The 23,857-nt window shown below is 44.1% G+C and overlaps 1 protein-coding gene across 8 annotated transcripts in view; it reads right to left on the reverse strand.

The window, feature by feature from the left end:
* Window positions 1-342: 342 nt before the first annotated feature.
* tln2a (talin 2a) overlaps window positions 343-23,857 on the reverse strand; it is a 77,026-nt gene continuing 53,511 nt past the window's right edge. For 6 of the 8 annotated variants that reach the window (XM_026333783.2, XM_026333784.2, XM_026333785.2 and 3 more), the window contains 36 exons: window positions 23,683-23,796; window positions 23,404-23,517; window positions 22,829-22,963; window positions 22,169-22,297; window positions 21,902-22,004; window positions 21,009-21,217; window positions 19,861-19,980; window positions 19,505-19,702; window positions 19,286-19,425; window positions 18,791-18,884; window positions 18,461-18,550; window positions 18,236-18,358; window positions 17,977-18,120; window positions 17,520-17,681; window positions 17,149-17,289; window positions 16,833-17,014; window positions 15,655-15,787; window positions 15,077-15,178; window positions 14,712-14,882; window positions 13,993-14,139; window positions 12,171-12,272; window positions 11,080-11,199; window positions 10,760-10,906; window positions 9,527-9,693; window positions 8,472-8,655; window positions 8,193-8,318; window positions 6,877-6,993; window positions 5,132-5,317; window positions 4,816-4,923; window positions 4,445-4,550; window positions 4,164-4,169; window positions 3,647-3,771; window positions 1,645-1,833; window positions 1,377-1,559; window positions 895-1,020; window positions 343-645 (listed from right to left, as the gene is read on the reverse strand). In XM_026333783.2, coding sequence (XP_026189568.1) covers window positions 517-645; window positions 895-1,020; window positions 1,377-1,559; window positions 1,645-1,833; window positions 3,647-3,771; window positions 4,164-4,169; window positions 4,445-4,550; window positions 4,816-4,923; window positions 5,132-5,317; window positions 6,877-6,993; window positions 8,193-8,318; window positions 8,472-8,655; window positions 9,527-9,693; window positions 10,760-10,906; window positions 11,080-11,199; window positions 12,171-12,272; window positions 13,993-14,139; window positions 14,712-14,882; window positions 15,077-15,178; window positions 15,655-15,787; window positions 16,833-17,014; window positions 17,149-17,289; window positions 17,520-17,681; window positions 17,977-18,120; window positions 18,236-18,358; window positions 18,461-18,550; window positions 18,791-18,884; window positions 19,286-19,425; window positions 19,505-19,702; window positions 19,861-19,980; window positions 21,009-21,217; window positions 21,902-22,004; window positions 22,169-22,297; window positions 22,829-22,963; window positions 23,404-23,517; window positions 23,683-23,796 — 4,872 coding nt within the window. In that variant the 3' untranslated portion in view covers window positions 343-516. The remainder of the gene's footprint in view (window positions 646-894; window positions 1,021-1,376; window positions 1,560-1,644; window positions 1,834-3,646; window positions 3,772-4,163; window positions 4,170-4,444; window positions 4,551-4,815; window positions 4,924-5,131; window positions 5,318-6,876; window positions 6,994-8,192; window positions 8,319-8,471; window positions 8,656-9,526; window positions 9,694-10,759; window positions 10,907-11,079; window positions 11,200-12,170; window positions 12,273-13,992; window positions 14,140-14,711; window positions 14,883-15,076; window positions 15,179-15,654; window positions 15,788-16,832; window positions 17,015-17,148; window positions 17,290-17,519; window positions 17,682-17,976; window positions 18,121-18,235; window positions 18,359-18,460; window positions 18,551-18,790; window positions 18,885-19,285; window positions 19,426-19,504; window positions 19,703-19,860; window positions 19,981-21,008; window positions 21,218-21,901; window positions 22,005-22,168; window positions 22,298-22,828; window positions 22,964-23,403; window positions 23,518-23,682; window positions 23,797-23,857) is intronic. The other 2 variants (XM_026333789.2, XM_026333790.2) reach the window with 2 other exon arrangements.

A 23,857-nucleotide genomic window follows, 5' to 3' on the forward strand; every position in this document is an offset into this window, starting at 1 on the left:
AAGGTGCCAAACCGGAGCACAAAGGCCAACATTCATAGAATATCAGAGCAGGTAGACGTTAACATGAACAGCAATACAATCAATACTTCATCTTAAAGGTTTATGAACTATAGCTGCAAATTGTCAGACTAAAGGAAACTGTAGCTTATGGGCAAACATGAGTGTATGAGCTGTACAGAGCTGTTTGCCCCACACGTCACATTCTGGTTCAAAGTGGTTCATGCTTTACATGAGCACAAAAAGCAGTTTTTCAGGCGAAATCACCACAGTTGTTTTCAGAAAGTAGTCAGTTCCACACAGTAGTATTTTAAATTTGCTAGTATCTGACTTTAAGATCTGTCCCTGTGATGTGGACTCGGTGTTCACTGCAAACCTGGGCGTCACTGGTTGGTTCACAACATATCTGAAGTTGCTGTAGACTACACGCCTTGAAAAAGGACACAAATTTGCACACAAACATAAATGTGCTCTTCACACAGTTTCAAGGTTGTGCAGAAGTGACGGGGAGCTGGATACTTAGTTGTTGTCCTCTCGCAGTTCACTGGGCAGGAACTTGTACTGCTGCTGCCTGATCTGAGCCAGTTTCTTCCTGGCTTCTTCCAGCTCTCTCTCCTTCCTCAGCATCTCCTCCTGCGCTGCGATAATCTGGAGAAAAACACCCCGACTTTAAACATCATTCTAACAACAACTACATAAATATGTTTTACTGCTGAACGGTCTTCTTGACACTGGAACGGCTTTAAATACTACAGTGACTGACAGACTGTTTCAACTGTTGCTCCAAGCTTCTCTTCTCTTAAATGTCAGGCAGCAATCCAAATGAACCAACACCTACTGCTGGTTGCTGACAACGGTCAGCAGTATGTTGCTTTCAGTGCTGGCTGATAGCGTTACCTGTGCTATTCCACCCACAAACTTTGTCTTGACCACCACGTTGTCTTCGTCGGCTTTGTCAAACGCCGCCTTCTGAGCGGCCCGCACCAAGTTGTCTGACGCCCTCTTCACGGCATTCCCAGCGATCTACAGGAGGAAGAGCAGAGCTGAGCAAACAGCTGACAACAATAAAAATAAAATAATGCAAAACTACTCAAGTCAATCCAAAACTGCTGCACTGAAAAAGTTACAGGTCACCAAAATTATGCGAAAATGGCTGTGATATTATATGTATATGATATTACTGAATTATATTTATGGATAGATTCATCTAAGCCATAACTGGCTTTAAATGCTGATCATTGACTAGTTCACAGTGCACCATATTTTTTATTTTGAGCCCATTATATGTTTTAAACATCAAACTCAAAATACCCAAGTAAAGGACCTTTATAGTAGAAGCTGTAACAAAAGCTAATAGAGAATTAAATCAATTTGTGCACCTGCAGTCTCCTCATGGCCTCAGAGTCCTGGTCAGCCTTCACCTTGCAGGCCACCAGCAGCTGTGCAGTGGAGGCCGCCACCTGTTTGGCTGAAGAGATGAGCTTCTCCTCGCTGGCATGGCCTTGCACCGAGGCATTGGCTGCCTCACACAGGTTGCTGGTCGCCGCTGCCACCATGCGTGCCTTGCAGAGACGAATTGGACAAAGTGCATTGGAGTCATTTGGTTTGCGAAGCTGTGGATCAGAGTTTAACTGGTGTACAACTTACAGCTGAGATGAGGCCCTGGGACCACTGGCCATCGTCCACAGCGTTGGCAGGGATGGAGCCCACTTTGCCCTGAGCCACCAGCTCTCTTTGGGCGGCCGAAGCTGATTTGACCAAAGCGCTAGTGGCTGCAGCGATGGACTTGGCTGCCTCCAGGATCTGCTCCTCGAAATTCAGCGTCTCGTCCGCCTGCTGAGGAGGGAGAAGACCAGTCAGTCAGAGGAGTGAGGTTCTCTACTAAAGTTTAAACTTTCAGTGCTACTGGGATTTAAAGTCTTGATCATAAATGTGACCCTGGTCCACTTTATCTACAGTATTTGTCTATACAATACATTTCACTGCGACCACATTCCAACAAATGTGGAGTTCAATACTCAAACAAATAAGAGGAATCACTTAAACAGGACTTTGTTCCATCTGACTCATCATTTTCGCACCAATACCAAACGCAGCAGGTGACCCAGAGAAACAGAAGGTGACATTCAGAAGCTTCACACAACCAGATAAAGACTCTGCACAAACATCACCTGTCAGTGTCTGATCCATCCAGTCACGCACAAACACATTCACACCACAAGTCTGTAGACAGAGCGGGACACTGTAGGAATATGTTTGATATATAGTTGGGACTGAATAACAACCTAATATATCAAACATATCAGACAGAGCCCTGCAGAGAAGGCCTCCGGCTGTGGGGGCAGGCAGGGGGGAAGGGAGCAGGGGGTTAACTGGGAGCCAGAGGGCATATACTGGGACAGACAGATAGATGATCGGAGGACGAGGAGGGGCTAACATGGCGGTTTGTATGTTTGTGTGCAAGAAGGGGACATGATTGAAGTTGAGGTTTTCACCTCAACAATCATAATGGACTGAACTGAACTGCATAAAACGCGAGTGTCTGGGAAAGTTCAAATTAATAGATTCTGGTCATGACTCAAGAAAGTTTGATGGGAATATGTAAACAGGGAGGAGACAGCACGAAACACAAGACGCAATTTCACAGAAACAAAATGTCACAACAAAACACGTCATTTTGTTTCTGTGAAATCACACTAACTCCCACTGAAACGTCAATATGAACCACAAAAAACAACAGCGATGTGCACAGACAGGTACAGAACGTCGATTAAAGAGAAGCATCTAATGTACGGTGCTGAATAAACTGTAAGCTCATCAAAATAAAAGGTTAACACCTGAAAGGAACAAAAATCTTCACTGTGGCAAGAAGGAGCTGATTTTTAAAGCTATGAACAATATTATATTGACACGTGCAACAATTAACATAGCTAATATATCTAATAATGCAAATGTAGTATGATAATTACCCGTCACACACCTCTGCACCTTAACTAAAATCTACCTCTGAATGCAGGACTTTTAATTTGTAACAGAGAAAATTAGCTCACGTCAACAAAAATAATGAATGATATGATCAATAACACTTTACAGAAGGGACCTTTGGCAAAAAAGTATTTTTACTTTTAATGATTAAAAAGAAAAAATTTAGTACATCTTATTTTTACTCATGTAAACGTTTGAATGCAGGGTGTTTACTTCTGATTCTGCTATTTCTGTTTTTACTAAATCATCTTAGTACTTCTTCCACCATCTCCTACTATCTTCACATTTCTATTAACCATTATAAAGTTGTGCCTTATGAGTCATAATCTCCTGTGATATAACAGAAACTGTTTTTGTATCCGAGCCTTTCACCTGTCTGACTCCATTAGGACGTCCTTGACTTTTCATCGCTTGCTCTTCCTTTTTTTTTTTTTTACCTCAATGCGTCATAGTCCTCTAATAAACACGGACGTCGTATCACTGAAAACAGCAGAAAAACCGAGTGGGACCATATTTATTAAAGGACTAGGACCCAGTGAGAAAGGAAGAGACGGCAGTGAAAGGATGAGGGTGCCCCAGCAGACAGGTTAAACTGCCCTATCCTCTTTTTATGATCTCCTCTATCAGGTCTCTCTATACTGAAGGTCCAGAAGTGACGACCCACCTTGGGCTTGGCTCGGGGTTTGAGCTGCTCCAGCTTCTTAGCTGCTGCCTCGATGGAGGCTGCTGCTCCGAGCAGTTCTGTTTCTGCAATGACTGTTGGGTCCTCGGGGTCGACCCACTCTGAACCTGAGGCACACATGCACGTGCATATTTAAAAAAAATCAAGGTTCAAATCTGAAAATAGGATTTCAAAAGAAATACTTCACAAAGCAGTGTGTCAACAGAACATGCCTGACAACAACAACAAAAACAACAACGTGATCACACAGAAGAACCACAAATCACCACAGCCCATGCACAGCTGATGGAGGCACCAAACTGCCATTCACTGCAGTGAAGATGGAGTGATTTATTTCAAATGAGCATGAAACAAAGCATGAGAGATGGAGCTGCCTATGTAGCCGAAAGCAGCTGGATTTCAGGACGAGATTAAATGAATCAGTGTTAGCGCTGAGGAGAGAAGGTGTTGATCAGCTCACAACTGGTGAAATCAGTCACAGAAAACAGTGCTAACTCACCTCCATCTGTGGCAAGAGAAGGAGGACAGGAGCATTACCAGGAGGTTTGATTAAAGGAAGGTTTGTTTCTCTGTACTTTGGGAAATTAAAAATGTAATCTCTGAAAGACATAGCAGCCCCCTACGGGTGATTATACTCAACAGCCAATTTGGTTGGAAGCCTCTTTAGTAAATTAATAAAAGTTATCACTTACAGCTGTAAACTTGAGTTCATCACATATTAAACTTTAAATGGGGTCAGTGTGTGTGTGTGTGTGTGTGTGTGTGTGTGTGTGCTGTTACCTTTCATGGCCTCCGCGGTTTGGATGAGCTCTGTGACGGCTCCGGCCACTCGTTTGGAACAAGCCGCCAGCTGCTGCTTCTGCTCTGCAGTGGGCTTCTGCAGCACCTACACACACACAAACAAAAAAACACTGTACAGCTCACACAGAAATCCTCCCAGGAAGTGCTTCCTATCGAATGTATGAAAAAAATAATCGATGGAAATAATAATGAACATTAATAGAGGCTGTTTTAACAGCTCATCTTTCAGTAAATTAAGAAAAGGATGAGAATAAGAAGTTATTAGTCAAACCAGGACACAAATATGTGACTGCTAATAAAATATGAAGAGACACACATAAACCCTCTCACCGACAGGACGTTCTACCCACCAGCAGCACTTGTTCCAGCAGATCGATGTATCCAGTTGTACACTCTGATCCAAACATCAGCGCTCTGTTCTTCACCTCCTCACCGACCTCTGGGTGGTAAGCTGCTTGCTGAGAGACACAAACACATACACTTAGCAGAAATCTTACCATTTATTAGTGTTTATTTATTTAAAACATACATTTTTCATGCATTCTGGTACAAACCTAATGTTTTCAGGGGACTATTGAGATTAGTAAAACAGAAAAATGTGCTTGTTTTCTTCCACATACACTGCACATGGAAAAAACATTAGGAGTGTATCATCACACAAAGCACCTTGCAGGTGGTGAGCATGTCTGAAATGGCTTTGCGGCTCAGGTTGGCTGTGTGGATGATGTCCTCCTGCCGCGCCGAGTTGCCGGCGGCCACTGCTTTAGCGGTTGCCATGGTGATGCCCTTAGTCATGCGAATGAACTCCTCAGGCGTGGTCGTCTTGTTGGGAGCGTCTTTGGATTGAAACAGCTGCCGATGACAAAGTCAGCACGAGTCACTGAACAACAAGCACACAGGATGTGATCTGAAGAGCGTTTACTGTGTTATCTTAATGTTTCCTCATCCAGTCGAAATATCACACATCAGTCACTGAAGACATCATTCGGCCAACATTAGAGACTGTGCTGCTTTGTTTGGAAACAAGGAGTTACCGACCTCCATTATACAGGAATGGTTCAGGTTAAACAGCATGTAACCAAGAGCTGGAAACAATACACTGCTGATCATGTTGAATGATAGAAACAATCTTCTCTATCACCTCAAATTAAAATCGCCTTGGGGAATATGAGGAAAGCTAAATGCAGCTCTGCTAAAGGTGGAAAGTAAAAAAAAAGCTGGTTGTGCATATCAGACATCGGTTTCTGAGGCACTGTCCAAAGGCCTGATAACAAATGCCATCAGTGTATACAATGTGACATGGGTCCTTTTCAAACAGCTGAGAGAAAAGGGCAAACAGGCCACAAAAAGATGCACACAGAGAGAAGTTATTCTGGACTATGCACAATCAAACATGGCAGTTCCTGCAGTGGAGAGACTGAAGACGAGTTACTGACTTTGAACTAATTTTGCACTTTGAGAGTTTTGTTGTGTTTGAGAAAGGATCCTCCTGAGTTTGTATTTTGCAGCTTGAAAAAGTGTTTTTCAGAGACGGAAAGGCTTCGTATTTTTTTCTATTTATTATTGCTGTCTCGCACAATACACGTTCTTAAAATAGCTCTGCGCTATGTAAAATGTGTCTTAGTAAAACAGTCAAGGAAACTAGCTGCCATGCTAGCACTTTACACTTTCAGCAGCAGTTACATTGAAATTTTAAGAGCAACAAATATGCTTTAATATAGTAGAGGTGAAGAAGGTGGAGGATTCTAAGGACCTAGGGTCAACAGTCCAGAGCAACGGAGAGTGTGGAAAACAAGTGAAGAGACGTGTGCAAGCAGGTTGGAACGGGTGGAGGAAAGTGTCAGGTGTGATGTGTGACAAAAGAGTGTCAGCAAGAATGAAAGGAGAGGTGGACAAGACAGTGCTGAGACCAGCAATGTTGTCTGGTTTAGAGACAGTGGCACTGAGAAAAAGACAGGAGGCAGAGCTGGAGGTAGCAGAGCTGAAGATGTTGAGGTTCTCTCTGGGAGTGACGAGGATGGATAGGATCAGGAATGAGGACATCAGAGGGACAGCTCATGTTAGATGGTTTGGAGAAAAAGCCAGGGAAGACAGATTGAGATGGTTTGGACATGTTCAGAGGAGGGACAGTGAATACATTGGTAAAAGGATGCTGAGGTTAGAGCTGCCAGGAAGGAGGCCTAGAGGAAGACCAAAGAGGAGGTTCTTGGATGTAGTGAAGGAGGACATGAGGATAGTTGGTGTGGGTGAGGAGGATACAGAGGATAGGGTTAAATGGAGGCAGATGATTCGCTGTGGTGACCACTGAAGGGAGCAGCCCAAAGGGGAAGAAGATATGCTACTGGCCGTGCTTTTAATTATAGTGCGATATCAATTTTAGGAAACACACATCAAACAGCCTTAAATCTCACCGCCATTTCCTGTTTGATGCACTCGATTGTGGCCTCCAGGGCTCTGGTGCCCCGAGTGGCCTCGTCCTCCACAGCCTTCACCGTCTTCAGCAGGGACGTCACGTTGGTCACCATCACCTGGCAGGAAACAAGCAGAACAAACTGATGAAAACATCTGTGTTTTTAACAAAAACAAGGCTCAGGCTTGGGAAATGGGTTTTCATGCAATAAGTTCAAACAGGTCAGATCAACACACCCCTCAGTCTGCCGAGCGTTCAGCTTTAACATCAACAAGAGCCTGCCTGAGCTGAGACAAGCCTCTGACACATTTACATGGATTGAATACTGATTAATCTTTAATGGCCCGGAATAAAATGTAATCAATTAATTAATTAATTAAAACCAACTGTTGATGGATAAATTAACCAGACAGGTTTTATATTAATGCATAAAATTAAATATGTGACAAATCAGAGTCCTTAACCAATGATGCACACAGGCCAAAGAAAAAATAATATAACAATCCAATATCCAATTTGCTATAAAGCTTAAATGGCCTAATGTACGCAGACATACTGATGGCATAGATAGCCAACTTGGTAGAAATGGTAAATCTAAGGGTGCACTACATCAAAATGAACAACAGGGGGTGCACATCAACCGTACAGAAAAGCCCACGGACCTCAAGACCTGAAGCTAAAATCTTCCATATTGTTTCCACCTCTGGTCCTAAAACTGCATGTAAGGCCTGTAGTCCTCATGTGAAAGCCTCTATGATACACTGAGCTGCAGCAGAACCCAACACGTTTTAGAAATGTCACAGCTAGAGGTGCTAATGAGCAGCCGACAGTGTCATCAGCAGTGGCTTGGAAAATCTGCACATCTGCATATGCTAAAGAAATGAATTCGGCTGATTTATGTTGGTTAGAAAAGTCCCAGTTCCTTGTTATGCAGAGCATTTATTGACTGTTTATTTACACTGCTGAGACCGTCTTCAGTTTAACTCATAATGAAATAATGCTGCTGTGGCTGATTAAAGAGCCTGCCTGAGGACGCAGAGGAGGGCTGTTATGCATACATGCAGCATGGGGGATTTCAATTTCCATCAACTTAGATTTAGGCTTCTTTGATAAACCCTTTTTAGGGTAGGGGAGCAGGGAAAATCGGTGGACAAATGAAAACACAAAAACGCAGCCTATCGAAACAAATGAACATTGATGTGATTTCTTAAACACCAAGAAACTCCAACAGTCTGACTTTAAAGACGTGGAAACCTGGAAAAGACGGGCACCAATTAGACACAGTCTCAGGACTCGCAGACTCCCTGATGCTCTCACCTTGGCAGCGCTCTTCAGCTGGTACATAGATGGATCATCTGCTGCTTTGCCAGCGGCGCACTTGGTGGCACTAATGAGCTCAGCCAGCGCCTTGGCCACATCTTTGACAGCATTTATCAGAACCACCTAGAGAAAGGACACACAGAGAGACACCGATTTATCACTGCGCCGTCTGGATAAGGGACAAACCTCTGAAAGGTTGTTGCCATTGGCAGCTCTTTCTTCTATAATTTCATCAGATAACAGGAAAAAGGGCAAACAGAGATGTGACTGACTGACCTGTGTCTCAGGGTCATCTGCACCGATGCTGGTGGCTCCCAGTTTGACCACATCTGTGAGCTGAGTAATGGTCTTGGCAGAAGACTGGGCGGCCTGAGCCAACCTGTCCTGTCCGGAAGCTGCACCAGAAACCAGCATCTTTGTGTCCTCGACCAGGGCTTTGGCCGTCTTCAAAATGTTTTCCCTGAGAGAGAAGAGAGTGCAGAGAAAGACGGGAGCGACGAAGACAAAGTGTTAGAAACCCTTGCAGTGACTGATGCTTTGATCTGGATGTCTTACTCCTGCAGAAACAAGGTAAATCGCAGCCCTGGCGCTTTTGTGCTGTGCATCAAAGCTGGTGCACGCACGCACACGCACGCACACACACGCACACACACGCACACACCGAGGGTAGGTAAGGTTATGGAACGAGCCACGTTAATTCTTTTCCTAAAATTGACAAGGAAACTTGTAGGACAAAGTTTCCTCTTGATTATGACGGTGCTGTGACATAAACAGAGATAAAAAAGTGAATCTGTTTGCTTTCAACCTGCTGCTCTATAGTTCTGCTTTCCTGACTCTCCTGTGAGGTGCAGCACAATTTCACTAACAATTACCTGTAAGGTTCTAGGTTAATCTTTTCTGGTCACAGCAAGTGACTGTATGTTGCCAAGTCTTTCATTATTGGATATGAATCTCTTTAAAACCAGACAAAGCCCAGATTCGGAGCCCTTCAGCTCAACATTTGCACAGCAATGTGAGATTTCTCTGAATAAAACCAGAATCGTTTCCAACTTCATTGCTGTTTTTTTTTGTTTTTTTTTTTTTTTTTTAAGTACTACAGGAATCCAAGTGGAGTCTTCAGTCTAAGAGCACAAACAGTAAAAGATGTGACACTTCCTCCATCTTCCAACCCCTGAGGGTAATTTGTAGTTTCTAGCACATTTCCTGCCCTTGCTCACTAGTTAATATGTCATCCTGTCAGTTTTGGATCAAAGATAACTGGAGGGCGGACTTCAGACTCCAGTCAGGTCTTGTACTTTCACAGTTGTGTCTGCACATTTTCAGACTCTAACCTGTGGTCAGCAAAGGACTCGTCATTCTCTGCGTTGAGTGTGCCGGCTGAGGCAAACATGATGGTGGTATCCAGATCAGCGATGATGCCAGACACTGCGCTGGCAGCTGTGATGCAGGCCTGTGTGCCCTTGTTTCCTGCCTGGAGGGCCGACAGCACCAGGGACACCTGGGGACATCAGATTCCATTAACGGCACATTATCCACATCTTAACTGCTGAAGCTGAAGATGAACACACATTGATCAAAACAGAGCAGAGGAAGTTGTTAGAGATTCTGGTCAACGCCACTGTTTATGATAGACATCTCCCTGGAAAGTGATAAATGTTGCATTCAAACTGAGGAGGCCAGAGGATTTAAAAATTTGCTGTGACTACAAAAACACCACATCAGCACCGAGAAACACGTAGCATCATTCATAGAGTGAAATGAATACATGCCAAACAGACTTCAGCTCTATTTGTTTCCCTCACAGATGCCCGAGTGACTACAGGAACTCAATAACTGATGTTTTTGGATCCTAAAAAAAGGAGGACGCCACATGCGAATTCTTAGTTGAAAGAATAATGTCTGCAGATGTTAAAGGTTACGAGGTTGGGCCATTAAAATGGAACAAGTAAAATGACATATTACACAGAGAAAAGAGCCTCTAACACTAGCTAAGACCAGCTAAACAAAAATATATACATTAAAAAGGACACATAAGCAGAAAACTACTGGGATTCACTTCATGAAAGCACAAATATAGGCCCCTAGAGGGTTTTATCTGCATTCACAGTGCAGAGCTGAACAATATTACAGGACTGACTGGATATCAATACTTTACAATGAATTACTAAACTAGAATGTGGAGTAAAGCATTTTGCAAAGCCTATGAATTAAAGAGGCAGCCTCTGAAGCATAAACACGCCTGTGGCAGACTTTCCTTCATTCAGGAGGCATGTGATAAAATATATTATGGCACTAACTTATATCTTTGAGATCCCAGAATCACTGCTTACACAGCCAGAAAACTATTGTTTCATTTCCAGTAAACAGCAACACGGCACAGAGCCTCATACCAGGCTAAGCAGGAAACCCTCCAGACACAGATGATTTGGTATTAACATAATTAATATTGACAGAAAAGCGAAACGGCCTTGGGTTAATAAAGTGTCGATAATCAATATACAAATTCTCTTCTCTTTGGAAAGAAAAGATAATGAAATCAGACTCTTTCAGTGACATGGTGATACCTTCTCTGTGACTGCACGGGCACATTCAATGAGCTCTCGTTTGGTGAAGCTGTCAGACGGGATGATCTGCAGAGCTCCGGCCTTCTGGACCAGGAAAATACAGCCATGTCCAAGATCCTGAACACGAGTCTTGATCTGGAAACCAATCTGGACCAAACACAGAACACACCAATAACCGTAAATACGTATATGCAAAAAAGGGGAGAACTCTAATATTACTCTAAGTGATACAGTAAAATGATCAATCTGCCTCTCTGATGTTGCAGAGATGTATAACAGCTAAGATAATTTGTTTCTGAGTGACGCCAGCTCCTCCTCACCTCCTCTGGCTCAGCTGTGTGAGCAGCCAGTCGGCCCTGAACGGCCAGCTGGCTGTAGTCCACAGTCACCTGAGAGGCCAGCGCCCCCAGCTCATCCGGACAGGTCACCGATTTGGTCATCTGACGGGCAAAAGCACAGGGAAAATATCTATGGTCTTTACAGTGACACCATGTTGGTGGTGATATCAGCTCTCAGACTAACAGGTTCTTCAAATGTGACACTGACTGGATGATTAGTGTTTCAGCTGAACCTGAGCTTCTCATTTCTTAACAGAAGACGGATCCTGTGGTTGTGGAAAAGATGCTACTGTGTTTTAGAGAGGTCACATGATTGGCCTGTTCAATCAAACAGTAAAACTAATGAGGCTTATGACATTAATGGATGTTTTAATGTAATTTTTCTAAAACTGCCCGAAGCATCAATTAAAATCAGGAAGGACACTGGTGAACTGTCATCTTCTTAAATAACCACAACCTGAGATCATTTAAACACTTGATTAAGTTGCATTATAGTAAAACGACAGTAGAAATCACAGCTATGGTCATGTGGTCTGATGAGTCCAGACTGATCCTGTTCCAGGGCAATGGACTCATCTGGATAAAAGGGAAGCACGAGAAGAGAAGCAGCCATCGTGTCTGGTGGCCTCTGTACAGGCCTCTGGGGGCAGAGTTCTGGTCTGGGGTTGCTTCGGTCGCTCAGGTCCAGGCTCAGCAACTTTATGTGGCACTAAGATGAAGTCAGCTGACGACCTGCATGTACTGAATGACCTGGTTATCCCAGCAGATTGAATTTTTCTTCCCTGATGGTGCCACAGCGCTGAAACACTCATCAGGCTCAGAGTGAGGAAGAGGGTCTGAGAGCATGAGGAACCGTTTTCACACGTGATAATTTCAGTCCCACTGAAAGTCTTTGGGACATGTTGAAGGAAGACTTTACAGAGTGGTTCCTCTCTATGGTCATCAACATAAGAGCTCAGCCAGAAATAAATGCAACTCTGGACAGAAATAAGTGTTGTGCCTCTGTGCCATGTGTCAAACAAATAAACGTCCTTCAGTCACATTTGCAAAAAACAATTATTTTGAAGACCAACCATTTCCTGAGCAGTGACAGCAATCGCCTTAGAGTATTTCACCATACTGGTCTGGTAATCCACAAAGGAGCCCTCAGGTTCAGGTGGTGTACCCTCATCCAGCTGAGGAAAGACACAAAGACACACACACACACACAGAGTTAAGAACAGCACTGCAGGGTTCAGTTTAAGTCACACTGCTTTCTTCTTCACAAACAACACGAAGACAATCAACCACGTAGTTCTGTAGTTACACACACATGTCAGACCTGATCAACCCTTCAATTATAATAATTCTGCCGGGTGTGCACATATCGGTTAATCTGCAAACCAACATTAATGCCATTTCACATTCAAAACAAACACTCATTATAAATTATCCACCATATCCCCACTGTAATTACAGCCACTAAATAGTATTAACCACAGAAACATTTGATCACCGGCCAACATCTGTGTGCCATGGCAAAGCCGAGGAGACTGGAGAGATGACACCATGTGGCAACAGCATGCTGGTACTGAAACAGATATGCAGTACTGCAAGTACATGATGTTCCACTTCACCCACTGGGTGAACCAACACCTTCGAATGTGCAGCTTGTGACTAATAGTTGAGATTTAAATCCTTCACTCGAACCGACGCGGGGAGTGACCGTTATGTCGATGGATTATCTAAGAGGATTATTCTCTTTTTAATCAACTACTAACATGCACACACCGAGCGGCATGCAGACAGGACTTACATCTACATGCCCATCACGCAAACACCAAATGAACCACTTTAATTATTTATGACACGCTACAGAAAGTTGGTGCCAAGATGCTGTTCCCTCAGGTGACCCACACCTGAAGAGCTCTTCACCTCTGCAATGATTCTCACTGAGGAAGGTGAGGAAGGATGTAATTAGCTGATGCTATTCTCTGCCTGTACTTGAGATAAAGGCTTTTTCTCACTTCACACATAATGTGTTTGCCAATAGTTTGACTGTTAATTGGAAAGAAAGACTAAATTGCCTAAAACTGGCAGAGAGAGGCTGTGCTTACTGTCCATCTTCCATTTCTTCAGCAGTTTGTGGTTTGTATTAAGATGGTAATCAGTGACTTCTGATGGGAGAGACACTTAGATTGCAATCAAGCTGTTACAAACCATTTCACAAAAAAACAAAAAAAAAAGAGAAAACTTAATGAGGAAATTGGTAATAATGGCTGCTTCAAAAAAAAAACATCCTGGACGAAGATTAAAAACTGTTGGCTTTTGCTATTGTGGCCCTTTTCAAAACAAGATCTTTTCTGCTATGATTAATGATTTTGACAGACTCTCCTAAAATGTGCAGCACAATCTCAAACTCAAACAACAGAACTCAATCCTTGAAAGGACCGACAGCACCGACTGAGATGGGGGTAATTATGATGAAGCTGTAGCTCAACAGGTGAGTCTTGATCACCTTAGGATGAAGGTGGAGGATTATGTTATTGGATTTGCTGCCGTATTGTCTTGTAAAACAAATGATGACAGAGTAGTGCTGTAAATCAAGAGTAAATTAGGCACATCTGGCAAAGCATCTGTCTTGCATAACCTTCATCCCAGGAGAAGCACACTGGAGTACTATTTTTATCCCGTCTGTCCTGGGAACACCTCAGGATCCCGCAGGAAAAGATCGAGGACACGACGGAGGTAAAGATCTTGAGATAAATATGCTCAGCTACTGCTAAATAATGGAGCAAATGGAGTTGGTTTGTAGTAGAACCAGAGAGCGTGAGTTTACCAAACCAATCAGTTCTGACCCCGCACTGGATCAACCAAACCCCCGTGAGACACGCCGTGAGCAGCAGCAGCACTCACCTTGGCCATGGCCTCTGCGATGGACTCCACCATTCCTCCCACCATCCCCACTTCACTGGCAGCCTCATTCAGTGTCACCATGATGTCATCAACCGCCTCCTTCATGAGCTGCGCTGCCTCTGCTATGGCATCATGGGTATGGGACGCCTGTGAAGCGTGAGGAAGCACAAGCTTTTTCTACCCTGCACATGCACGTGTCTTTTTATTTAAACTTTATTTATTTGGGTATGTCCCAGGGAGATTAGCAGCTGCTTTGTAACATCGGGCCAAAACAGCAGCAAACACCAGGTAAAACAAGAAACAGAGAAGATATCGCTAAAATAACTAAGATGAGCTAAAAACAGAGACAATAGGTGAAGGAATCATTCACCACAGATACCAAGTTCCTTAATTTAATTTCCTCTTCTATTTAAACTCCGACTGTCTGGAGCAGAAATCGTAGGAGCTTTATCTCTGTTTAAAAGCTGGAGACAGACGGCAGATGTGTGACTTATGATCTAAGATTATGACTGAAATAATTCTGCAAAGAAATGAGACAGATATGAGCTATGAGCCAAATCCGGACTTCGGAGCACAGTGATGAGTCCATTATTGTGGTTGGGCGATAAATCTCACTCCACTGTGATAAAGGGAAAGCAACATATGAAGACGCTGTGCTGGTGTGTTCATGTATAACACCTCACTATAAAGCACAATACAGAACAATAAAATGGTCACACCTTTGGGTTTCCTCCACCCTCTTTGGCAGCATAGAGCATCTGCAGGGCCGATTCAGCCAGGGTCTTAGTTTGGTCCAGGAAGGTCATCTGCTGCTGGTGATCCTTCAGCTTGGACGCCACCCCTACAGAGGCCTTGATCAGTGGTTCAAAGTAACCAGCCAGCTGGGTCACCTGAGGCAAACAGTGATGGATGGACTGTTTGAACCATACCTCATTATAACTAAGATGTTAATGACCACAGGATTATCTACCATCAGAACATTAATTTGGTCATGCACTCCTTATATAAGGATATATCCAATACTGAATATTCTGTGAAGTGTTGTTCCACAGTATCAAAGTAATTAACTCCCTGCCCTACATACCTTGTGTCCTAGTTGGGAAGCTTCGCCCCTGGCAGCAGTGGAAACAGGGTCAATTAGGTGGCCAATTTCCTGCACGGTGGACGTCAGCTGCTCTTGCAGCGCCTGAAGAAAGGATATTAAAAAGAAATTAGTTTTTGTATTTCTTTTTATGGGTGACAGAGGTGCATTCAAATCAGCCAGGTGGAACTTGCTGAAAAGCTACTTTTAGAAATTAAATGCCTGCAAAACTAGTACAAGTGCCAAAATCTGCAACTGTTTTAGGATCAGTTCTGCATTAGAACATGCCAAACTGCAGATCTGCCACAGGACAGATCAATTTTAAATACTGATGGGTCATGTTACCACTTTAATGAAATTAAACCCCTGAGCTGTTTGTGACCCACAATGGACAGAGACCTACTTTAAAACACCAATGACAGAGCCACAATTCAAAAAACAAAACAACTGGGAAAAGAAAACACACACACAAAAAAAAAAAAAAAAAAAAGTAAAATGGGAAAACTGTGAGAAAGATGAGATCAAATCCAGACAGATACTATTAGCAGAAAAAGTTGAGTCACTTTCTGATGGTTGCTTACTTCCAGTGAGATGTCGTCCCTGCTGGGTAAGTTCTGGCTGACTGCTGCCAGAGAGGCCTGCTCAATGTCCCGGATACATTTGTTGATGTTATCAATTGACGAGTCGCACTCCCGTTGGCCCGGGGCCTTGTCCCTGACAGTAAAATGGAGCAGGAAACGAGGGGAAACAGAAAGCAGTAAAAAGGTTGGAAAACATATCAGAGTGAAGGTGAGGGATGATGTGTGGAGGACGAGGACAGAGAAGGTGATAAAAAAAGAAATATTAAACACAGCAAAGCAGCCACGAAATGCAAATGTTAACATAAGTAACTCTGCACAAACAGGTTCCCTGATGTCTCTGACTTCTGTTCAGTTTTCTCTCATCTCATTGCAGTTCAGGTCACATCTGCTAAAATCTGGTCTGTAAGTTCCCGTCACTATACACAGGGATCAAGTTGAGCAGCCACTTAGCTTTGAACCCCCTGAGTGGGCTGAGAGCAGCCACATGGGCAGAACAAGTTCAGGGAAAACAAGAACAAAACCTTTCCCCTTCAGGTAATGACAGTAAAAAAAGTTATGAGTTTGACTTTCGCAGGATGAAGTCCATTCCTGTTCATGTTCTATATTAAAGACCTGGGCCAAACTCCCAGTACTAAATTTACAGTCTAAAAGGAAGGCTGTGATAAGGCCATCAGAACTGAAGGAGATGCTGGGCCGGCTGTGTGTGAATGCTAATGTGCAGCTGTTCTGAGCCAAGGAGGAACCTTAACATTCAGCTCGTTTGACACTGGGAATTAGACCCTCACAGGCATCAGTTTTGTTTTGATCAAGGTCAGATACACAAGGCGTGAACGAGGAGATTAAAAATGTAAGCGGTGGAGGTGTGAGGACAAGTGTTCGTTGCACCACAGTGAAGAATTTGGGCATCGTTTCACAAGGAGGCTAAATTAGACTCTGGTGTTTCATACAGAAAGATGGAAGCAAAAACTTTATTCTTAACTTTTTAACCTTAGCTGTGAACTTTCACCTTTGTGCACCTGTAAATACCAACATCACTGCAGGCACATAAAAGAGTTGAGTGGTGTAAAAACAGGACAAAGGATTCAAATCTCAGTCACTGAGCAGTTTGTCCCATAGCCCCCTGTCAAACCGCAACATATGCCGTGTTTTGACATCCAACCATTCAGTCGCTCACTAACCGGATGGCTGTGATGAGACTCTTGATGGAGTCAGAGACGATGCGAGAGTGACCAGCCAGAACAGACCATGTGGGCGGGTCTTTGGGATTGATAACCAATGAGCGTGCAGTCTTGATCAGATGAGTGGAGCTGTCGAGCATAGAGCATGCCGACTGGAGAATGGGCTCCTGTGCTGCAGAGCCCTACAGAAAAACAAAGCACATGCATTTATTACAACTTCATGTGTTATTTGCAGCACAGTGTTTCATGTACTGATCTAGTAACATGCAACAGCTGCCCATAAATACTACAGACACTAGCATTCACGTGGTCATACCTCGCTGCTGATTTGAGCTGGGATGCTGGCAAACTCGGGGTTGGAAGCAAACGTCGTCAGGTTTTCCACGGCCTCGATTAGCGGAGCTGTGGCGACTCGACACCTGCTCCTGTTCTCGTCTGAGAAATCACCATCTAAAGCCTGAGAGACAGAATCTAGTTAGACCAGGGTTATTTAATCCAAGAGTCAAGAATCAAACAAATCAGTGACTGAAGTTCGACAGAAATCAGTTCTGGGGAACACAGAGCAGCTGCAATAATTTCGAGTTCAGTGAGGGATTTGTTTACATTATCCTGAATCAATCACAATCACAAGGGCATTACTCTGAAAGCTGAGCCAACCTTATGACAGGCCTGGCAAAGAAATCCTACCTTGATGGTTTTGACCAAGTTGGCAGTGCTGTTGGCCACCTCCTTGGCAGACTGGACAAAGTGCCTCTTGGCAACTGGGTTGGTCGTCTTGGAGGAAGCCAGACGGCAGGCGTTGCACAGCGCAGAGGTGTGCTTAGCGACAATGGTGGCTGCAGACAGCACCTGCCAAATTATAAACAGCCGAAACTGAGTCTTCATCTCAAAGAAACAGCAGCAGATAACAGATGACGATGTAGTCTTCATTTTAATGATAATGATCCAGAGAGGACTCTATTAGGCCACTAAAGGTAAGAGTTCCAGGGGATTTTTAATAGCAATACAAATAAAAATCTGCATGAGGTGTGAGTAAGAGGACGACAAATGGTTGTGGCCATGTGAAAATGGTAAAGGTTCAAGTCTAACTTTGCTATAATAAACATCAGCCTGACCATTTTCAGGCTTGTACAGGTGCATGTACCTGGGAGGGACTGCTGTCTGGGTCAACAAGATTCTGACAGGCCATCTGGATCGCCTGGTTGGCTTTGGCAAACTGGATGGGATCCACCAAGCCCTGGTGCCCTGCCTGACTGTTGGGATCAGACACGCCCACCAGGTAGGAGGCCTGTGGAAAAATAACACTTCATCAGCAGTCACCAGCATCACTCCTTCCAAGGAACGGTGATGGGAACCTTTTAATAGCTCGTATAAAACATATTTCAGCAGGTTCTTCACGGCACCTGTCCTGCAGCTTCAGTCAGGCCACACAGAGCCTTGGAGGCTGATCCCACGTAGTCTCCAAATGCAGAAACATCGCCTGTCTTGCAGTTCTGTGAAATACCTGCCATGGACTCTCCCAGGACCTGAACACACCAGCAGCGGAACAGAGAGATGGAGTCGCTGAGCTGTGTGTGCGCAGAGCGTTCGGTCTTTTGATCATTTGGCTGCTTGATCTTAAGGCCTACCTTGGAGTTCTCCATCACACTCTCAATGCAGTCGAAGTAGGAGAGGTCACTGACCGGCTCATTGGGGTTGTCCAGCATTCCTCTGACAGCCTGAGAGACGAGCGCACACTGGGAGTTTAACATGAGCACTTCCTTCACACAATTATTTACCTTCACACAATTCTCTCTGGTTAGTTAGTACCACAGAGTTCGTACAACTGCAATAATTACTTCCTGCAGGATATTGCACAGGTAGACTGTGGTAACTAAACATTTATCAAGATTAACGTAGGATATTAAACACATCATTTTCTTCCTGTGTAATCACAAGGTGGTAAAGGTTTGGTCTACCTCCAGCTCCCTGAGGGCGTTGTCACACTCCTTCTGGCCAGGAGCCTGCTGCGTACACAGCATGATCAGCTGGTTAATGCTGTCAGTCACTGCTCTGAAATGACCACACGTACAGATTAACCTCTGCATCTTTTTATGGCAAGTCAGGCAGCTGCTCTCAACACCGTTAGAGCATTACGGGCGAAGCTGAGACTTGGTGAGCAGATGTCTGAGGGCATTCTGCCGACAACTCAGCCATCCCAACAAAACGGGCTCGTCTTGATGAATAACATTAATGTGGTTCAATATCTTAAATGAGTTTCAGTGGTTAAAAAAAACAACAATGTTTTTGACTGTATGTGGATGGATGGAAGATAACATGAAAATATTACAGTCAAATGCCTGTCGTACATTACAGTTACACCACTTTTCAAATTCAGTGGTAACTAATACACACTACGGATACAAGTGTTAAAAATGTTGGTGTCTGTATTGGGTGTGTGTCTGTTGTGGTACCTTGCAGCTGCAGCGAGCAGGTTCTTGGCATTTGCTGCTGCAGGGTCTACAGACAGACTCTTAGCAGCCAGCAGCAGCTTGCTAGAAGCCATGGAGATGTTCTTCAGGTTACCAATCACCTGCACCTGGTCATCTTTCTTCTAAAACGACACAAAATCATAAGATTATGACTTTACCAAGCACATCAACATCATAAAACTGATATACAACCAGACAAACCTGAGTGTGCCCAGCCATTTCGATACCAGCATCCAGGAACTCATCAAAGTCTTGGCTGAACTTCCCAGAGGCCACAGCCAGCTCACTGCTGGAGCCTCTGGAGGCATGAACCACCTCGCCGGCTGACTGGTTCAGGTCTGCTGCTGTCTGGTTCAGCTCACTCTGGGCCTCCTGAAACGACTTGGAGGCTGGAGGGATCTGAACAGAGGACACAGAAAAGGTGATTATGATGAAAGATGACGAAAACCAGAATGATCATACATCAGAGTAACGTCTGACATCAAGTGTCTGTCGAGGCTTTTTTAAAATCAATATTACACATCTGTAATAATAATCTTATACTGGACCAAACTCACAGTTTCAATCAGCAGCTTCTTACTGGCCTCCCCGATGCTCTTAAGAGCCATGTCCACGTCCTTCTGGCCAGGCAGACAGTTGACGCAGCTATTGAGGGAATGAGACACGGCCTTGGCCACCTGGAACACAGCAGGTCCACAGCAGGTCCACAGCAGACCAGGTTAGAAGGTGCAGAGAGCTGGACACCTGAATTTAAAATGCTAATGCCACTGTTTTCCATCTTTGAAATGTCAGCCAGTGTATATATGTTCAGCTGCTGCATCACAGAGGCCCAGACAGAAGCACATGACAACATGAAGCGGTTTCCTGTGATCTAATCAAGAGCCAATAACTTTGTACCCCACACTACTTTAAACGACTAAGGGTCTATTATACTAGCCTCTTTTGTCAAGATGAAAAAAAGCTGCTCACTTGTGTTTTTGTGCTCCATTTAATTTTTCTACTGTCAAGAAACACAATTTATTCAATATGACAACAAGGCATGAATAATTAAGCTACTTGGTCCAGGTGTATTGTCTCTCGATTTATCCGACAGGTGTTCACTCTGATGTATCACTAAACACACTTTGTCCGTATGAAAAAAGTGTTGCAGGACAAAATATTTTATGGTTTTCTGGACATTTTTGTTTCTGTGTAAATTACATTGAGTCTGTTTTAGTCCTAGTAAGAAATTCATCTAAGAGCTCCAAGTTAAAATGGTTGATGTTCAGTTACATGATAAAATATTCATGACACCTAACACACGTAAATATTACTAAGGAAGCATTTCTCAAATTCAGTAAGAACACAAGCAGCTGTAGGAGGATGGAGATGATGAGGTTAGAGCAATCAGACTCCGACTCTAAGTGAATCAGGGCTGTCAAACTAAAGTCTCTCAAGTTGTTAGCATGTTTTTCTTTGGGCGCCCTGCAGACTTCTTCTGCATTCTTTATAGTGCTGTGACATTTGGTGGTGTTCGCTTGTTGGCACAGGTGCCACAGCCTGACAGAAGGATGGGGTTTGGACTGAACCCTCCAGCCTGCAGCATTAAGCGTCATTAAGAGTAATGTTAAAAAGAGCAGACAAGCAGAGACTGCGTACAGACTCCACAGCCCTGAGCGACCTTGAATTGAAGTGCTGGGTCTAAAAATATGACACCGGGTCTCACCTGGGCCAGTCTCTGCTGACTCTCAGCATCACCGGGGGAGATCAGCGCCTGCTTGGCCTCGTGAATGAGAAGCGCCGAGCCGTCCATGACATCACGGGCCGAATCCAGCATGGCGGCCGCAGCTTTGGGCTCTGTGGTGGAAGCGGCGACGCCACGGGCCGCCTGGGCCAGAGTCTTCAGGGCCTGAGCCGTCTCTCTGGCTGCTATTCCTACACAGTTTTTAAAGATAGTGTCTATCATGTGTCCAATCATAAACACTGACATCTCACTGTGAGCAAGGTCTGTTTAACACAGAAAGACTAATTCATGTGACTTGATGAATGTGTTGCAACAAGCAACACAAACAAAATGTAATTTGGTCCAAGAGGGTGTTTGGTTCACAGCACAAGAAATGTGACATCTCATTTACAACACATCACTTGGATGGAATAAAAGCAATGAAATGAAGCCAGATTAAATATTGTAGTTAACAAGATCCCTGTAGGAAACGAAAACAGGCTCCAGCTGACGGGAGCATTTCTCCTCACGCTTCATGGAGAACTGCATTCTGACCAAAGACACTGCAAACATAATGAAAGGTCCCCAGAGAACACATGTTTGCTAGTGAACAGGCCAAAACCAGGCAAGATTATGAAGTGTTCAAAGAACGGGTCTATTTCACTTTTGGTGCTGATTATTGGCTAACTGAATTGATCAATCACATCTTAGTTCAAATGGTTCAGAGTCATGGAAAAGAGAGAAAGAAGCTTTGCTTCAGTCAGAAACGTGGCGGCTGCCTATAAAAGTAGGAGCTCAGCAGACACGATTATTTGAAAACTGAAAGGCAAAGACGTGTAGATGTCACAGGGTGGAGTTAATATCATGGCCTCAGTCGGTGCATCAGCAGCACCCACCTGTGTAGTGCTCATTTCCTTGTGCGGCACAGGTGAGCAGCTGAGCCATAGATGATCCGACTGACTTAGAGGTGCTGCCCAGATCCTGAGCACATTTCTCCAACTGAAGACGACAGACAGGGCGAAAACAAACCAGTGGATTTATATATAAACAATAAAATCCAAGTATTAGCCTGTGAAACCGTTACATTCAAGTATAGCAAGTAACCGGTAGTGACACTGGCATGAATGCGTCTATTTTCTGTATAATTCCTGGGTAAATCTCACCGATTCTCCAGGTAGTGGTTTCAGTTGGGCATTAACGGCAGCCAGCATGGCATCCTGCAGCTCACTCCTCAGGGTCTGGATGGCAGTGAGCGCAGAGTCGATCTCCATGGGGCCACAAGCTTCATGAGCCTAGAAAATAAAGCCAGTTTCACTGTTGCTCACAGTTCACACAGGTTACTCCTCTGCACTCGTAAGTCAGGAGCCTTTAACACAAACATATCTTGTTGTCAGTTTCTGCTAATTAGAAAAACAAACAACAGTGATACAGAAAATATCTGCTGCAAATCCTGCATTTAAAGAAAGTGCATTAAACTGCTGCCAAAACTCAGTCGATTAGACCTGATTCAGAAGTCTGCTGTGCAATTTAAAAACCTCTAACACAGCAGTTTACACTTCAGTGCATTTAATGTGTACTAAGCAGTAAAACAAGAAATCTAGTCAACAGCACTCTGTCACACTACGGACTGTACACTGGAGTTGGCTCTGTTCCTGTCCCTAACATGATTTTAACCATTAAGCTTATTATTAAAAGATCCAGGGAGGTACGTTGTTTTTCAGGAGTGCTGTAAATGTTAGTTTGTTCCTGCATCTCTAAAATGTAGTGACGTCATGCATGTGTGCACATCTGTGTGCACATCTGTGTGCACATCTGTGCTCTACCTTCTGTGCAGACGTCCTCAGCTCAGCCAGGCAGGTGGCCAGGTTCTTGGCACACTGACCCAGCTGCATGGCTGCAGCCTGATCCGCCACCGTGGGAACAGATGACTTGGCAGAGGTCACCATCTTACTACCAGGCTACAAATAAAAAAACAAAAAAAACAAAAATCAATTTTAAATAAATCCTAAAATGTCATAAAATATATTTTTCCTCATAACATTAGGGCGCTGCATGAAAAAACAAAAAAAACAAAAAAAAACAACCACTGCTGTGGGCAACAAATGTTAAATCATTTAGGATATTTCACCAACAGGCATTTGTGGAGCTGTAAAAAGTACCACAGACATTAAACACCAGCACACAGGTGCTTCTTTAACTGACTGCTGCTCCAAAAACAGGTTACAGGCCTATTTTAAATGGGTCCCCACATGACAGAAACACTATTTATACTTTGTTTAGCCCGGTTCCCAATGTAGGGCTGAAGTTACCGAGTTTGATTATGGGAACTTTTAATAGCCCTTCATCCGGCTAAAGTAAGAAACGACGAGGTCATCGTGACTCTGAGTGTGTGTTGCACCTGTAGGAAGTTCTGGCTGGAGATAATCAGGGCTAGTTGTGCACTGAGGTCCTCTGGTTTGGCCTGACTGCCGCGGACTCCCTGGACAAGCTGTGGGATGTGGTCTGCCACTGCCTGCACACACACACACACACGCACGCACGCACACACACACACACACACACACACACACACACACACACACACAGGTTAAAACATCCCTAAAGGCTCAGCATTAAGTCCCTCTATTACACAAACATCAAAAAGTAACCGGCCCCTGCTGTCAGTGGTGATTCTCACCTTACAGCTCTGCACCAGCTGTTGGTGAGCGGCGGTGTTCTTGTTGGAGGCCGCAGCATTTTGAGCAGCAGCGATGGTCTGTGTGGCTGCGGCGGCCGCCTGTTTGGCTGCATTCTGAGGAAGGTCAGGACACAAAGACACAACCATATATCTCACAGATTTCTAAAACCACATC

This window comes from Mastacembelus armatus, unplaced genomic scaffold (genome assembly GCF_900324485.2).
Source record: "Mastacembelus armatus unplaced genomic scaffold, fMasArm1.2, whole genome shotgun sequence".
NCBI lineage: Eukaryota > Metazoa > Chordata > Actinopteri > Synbranchiformes > Mastacembelidae > Mastacembelus > Mastacembelus armatus.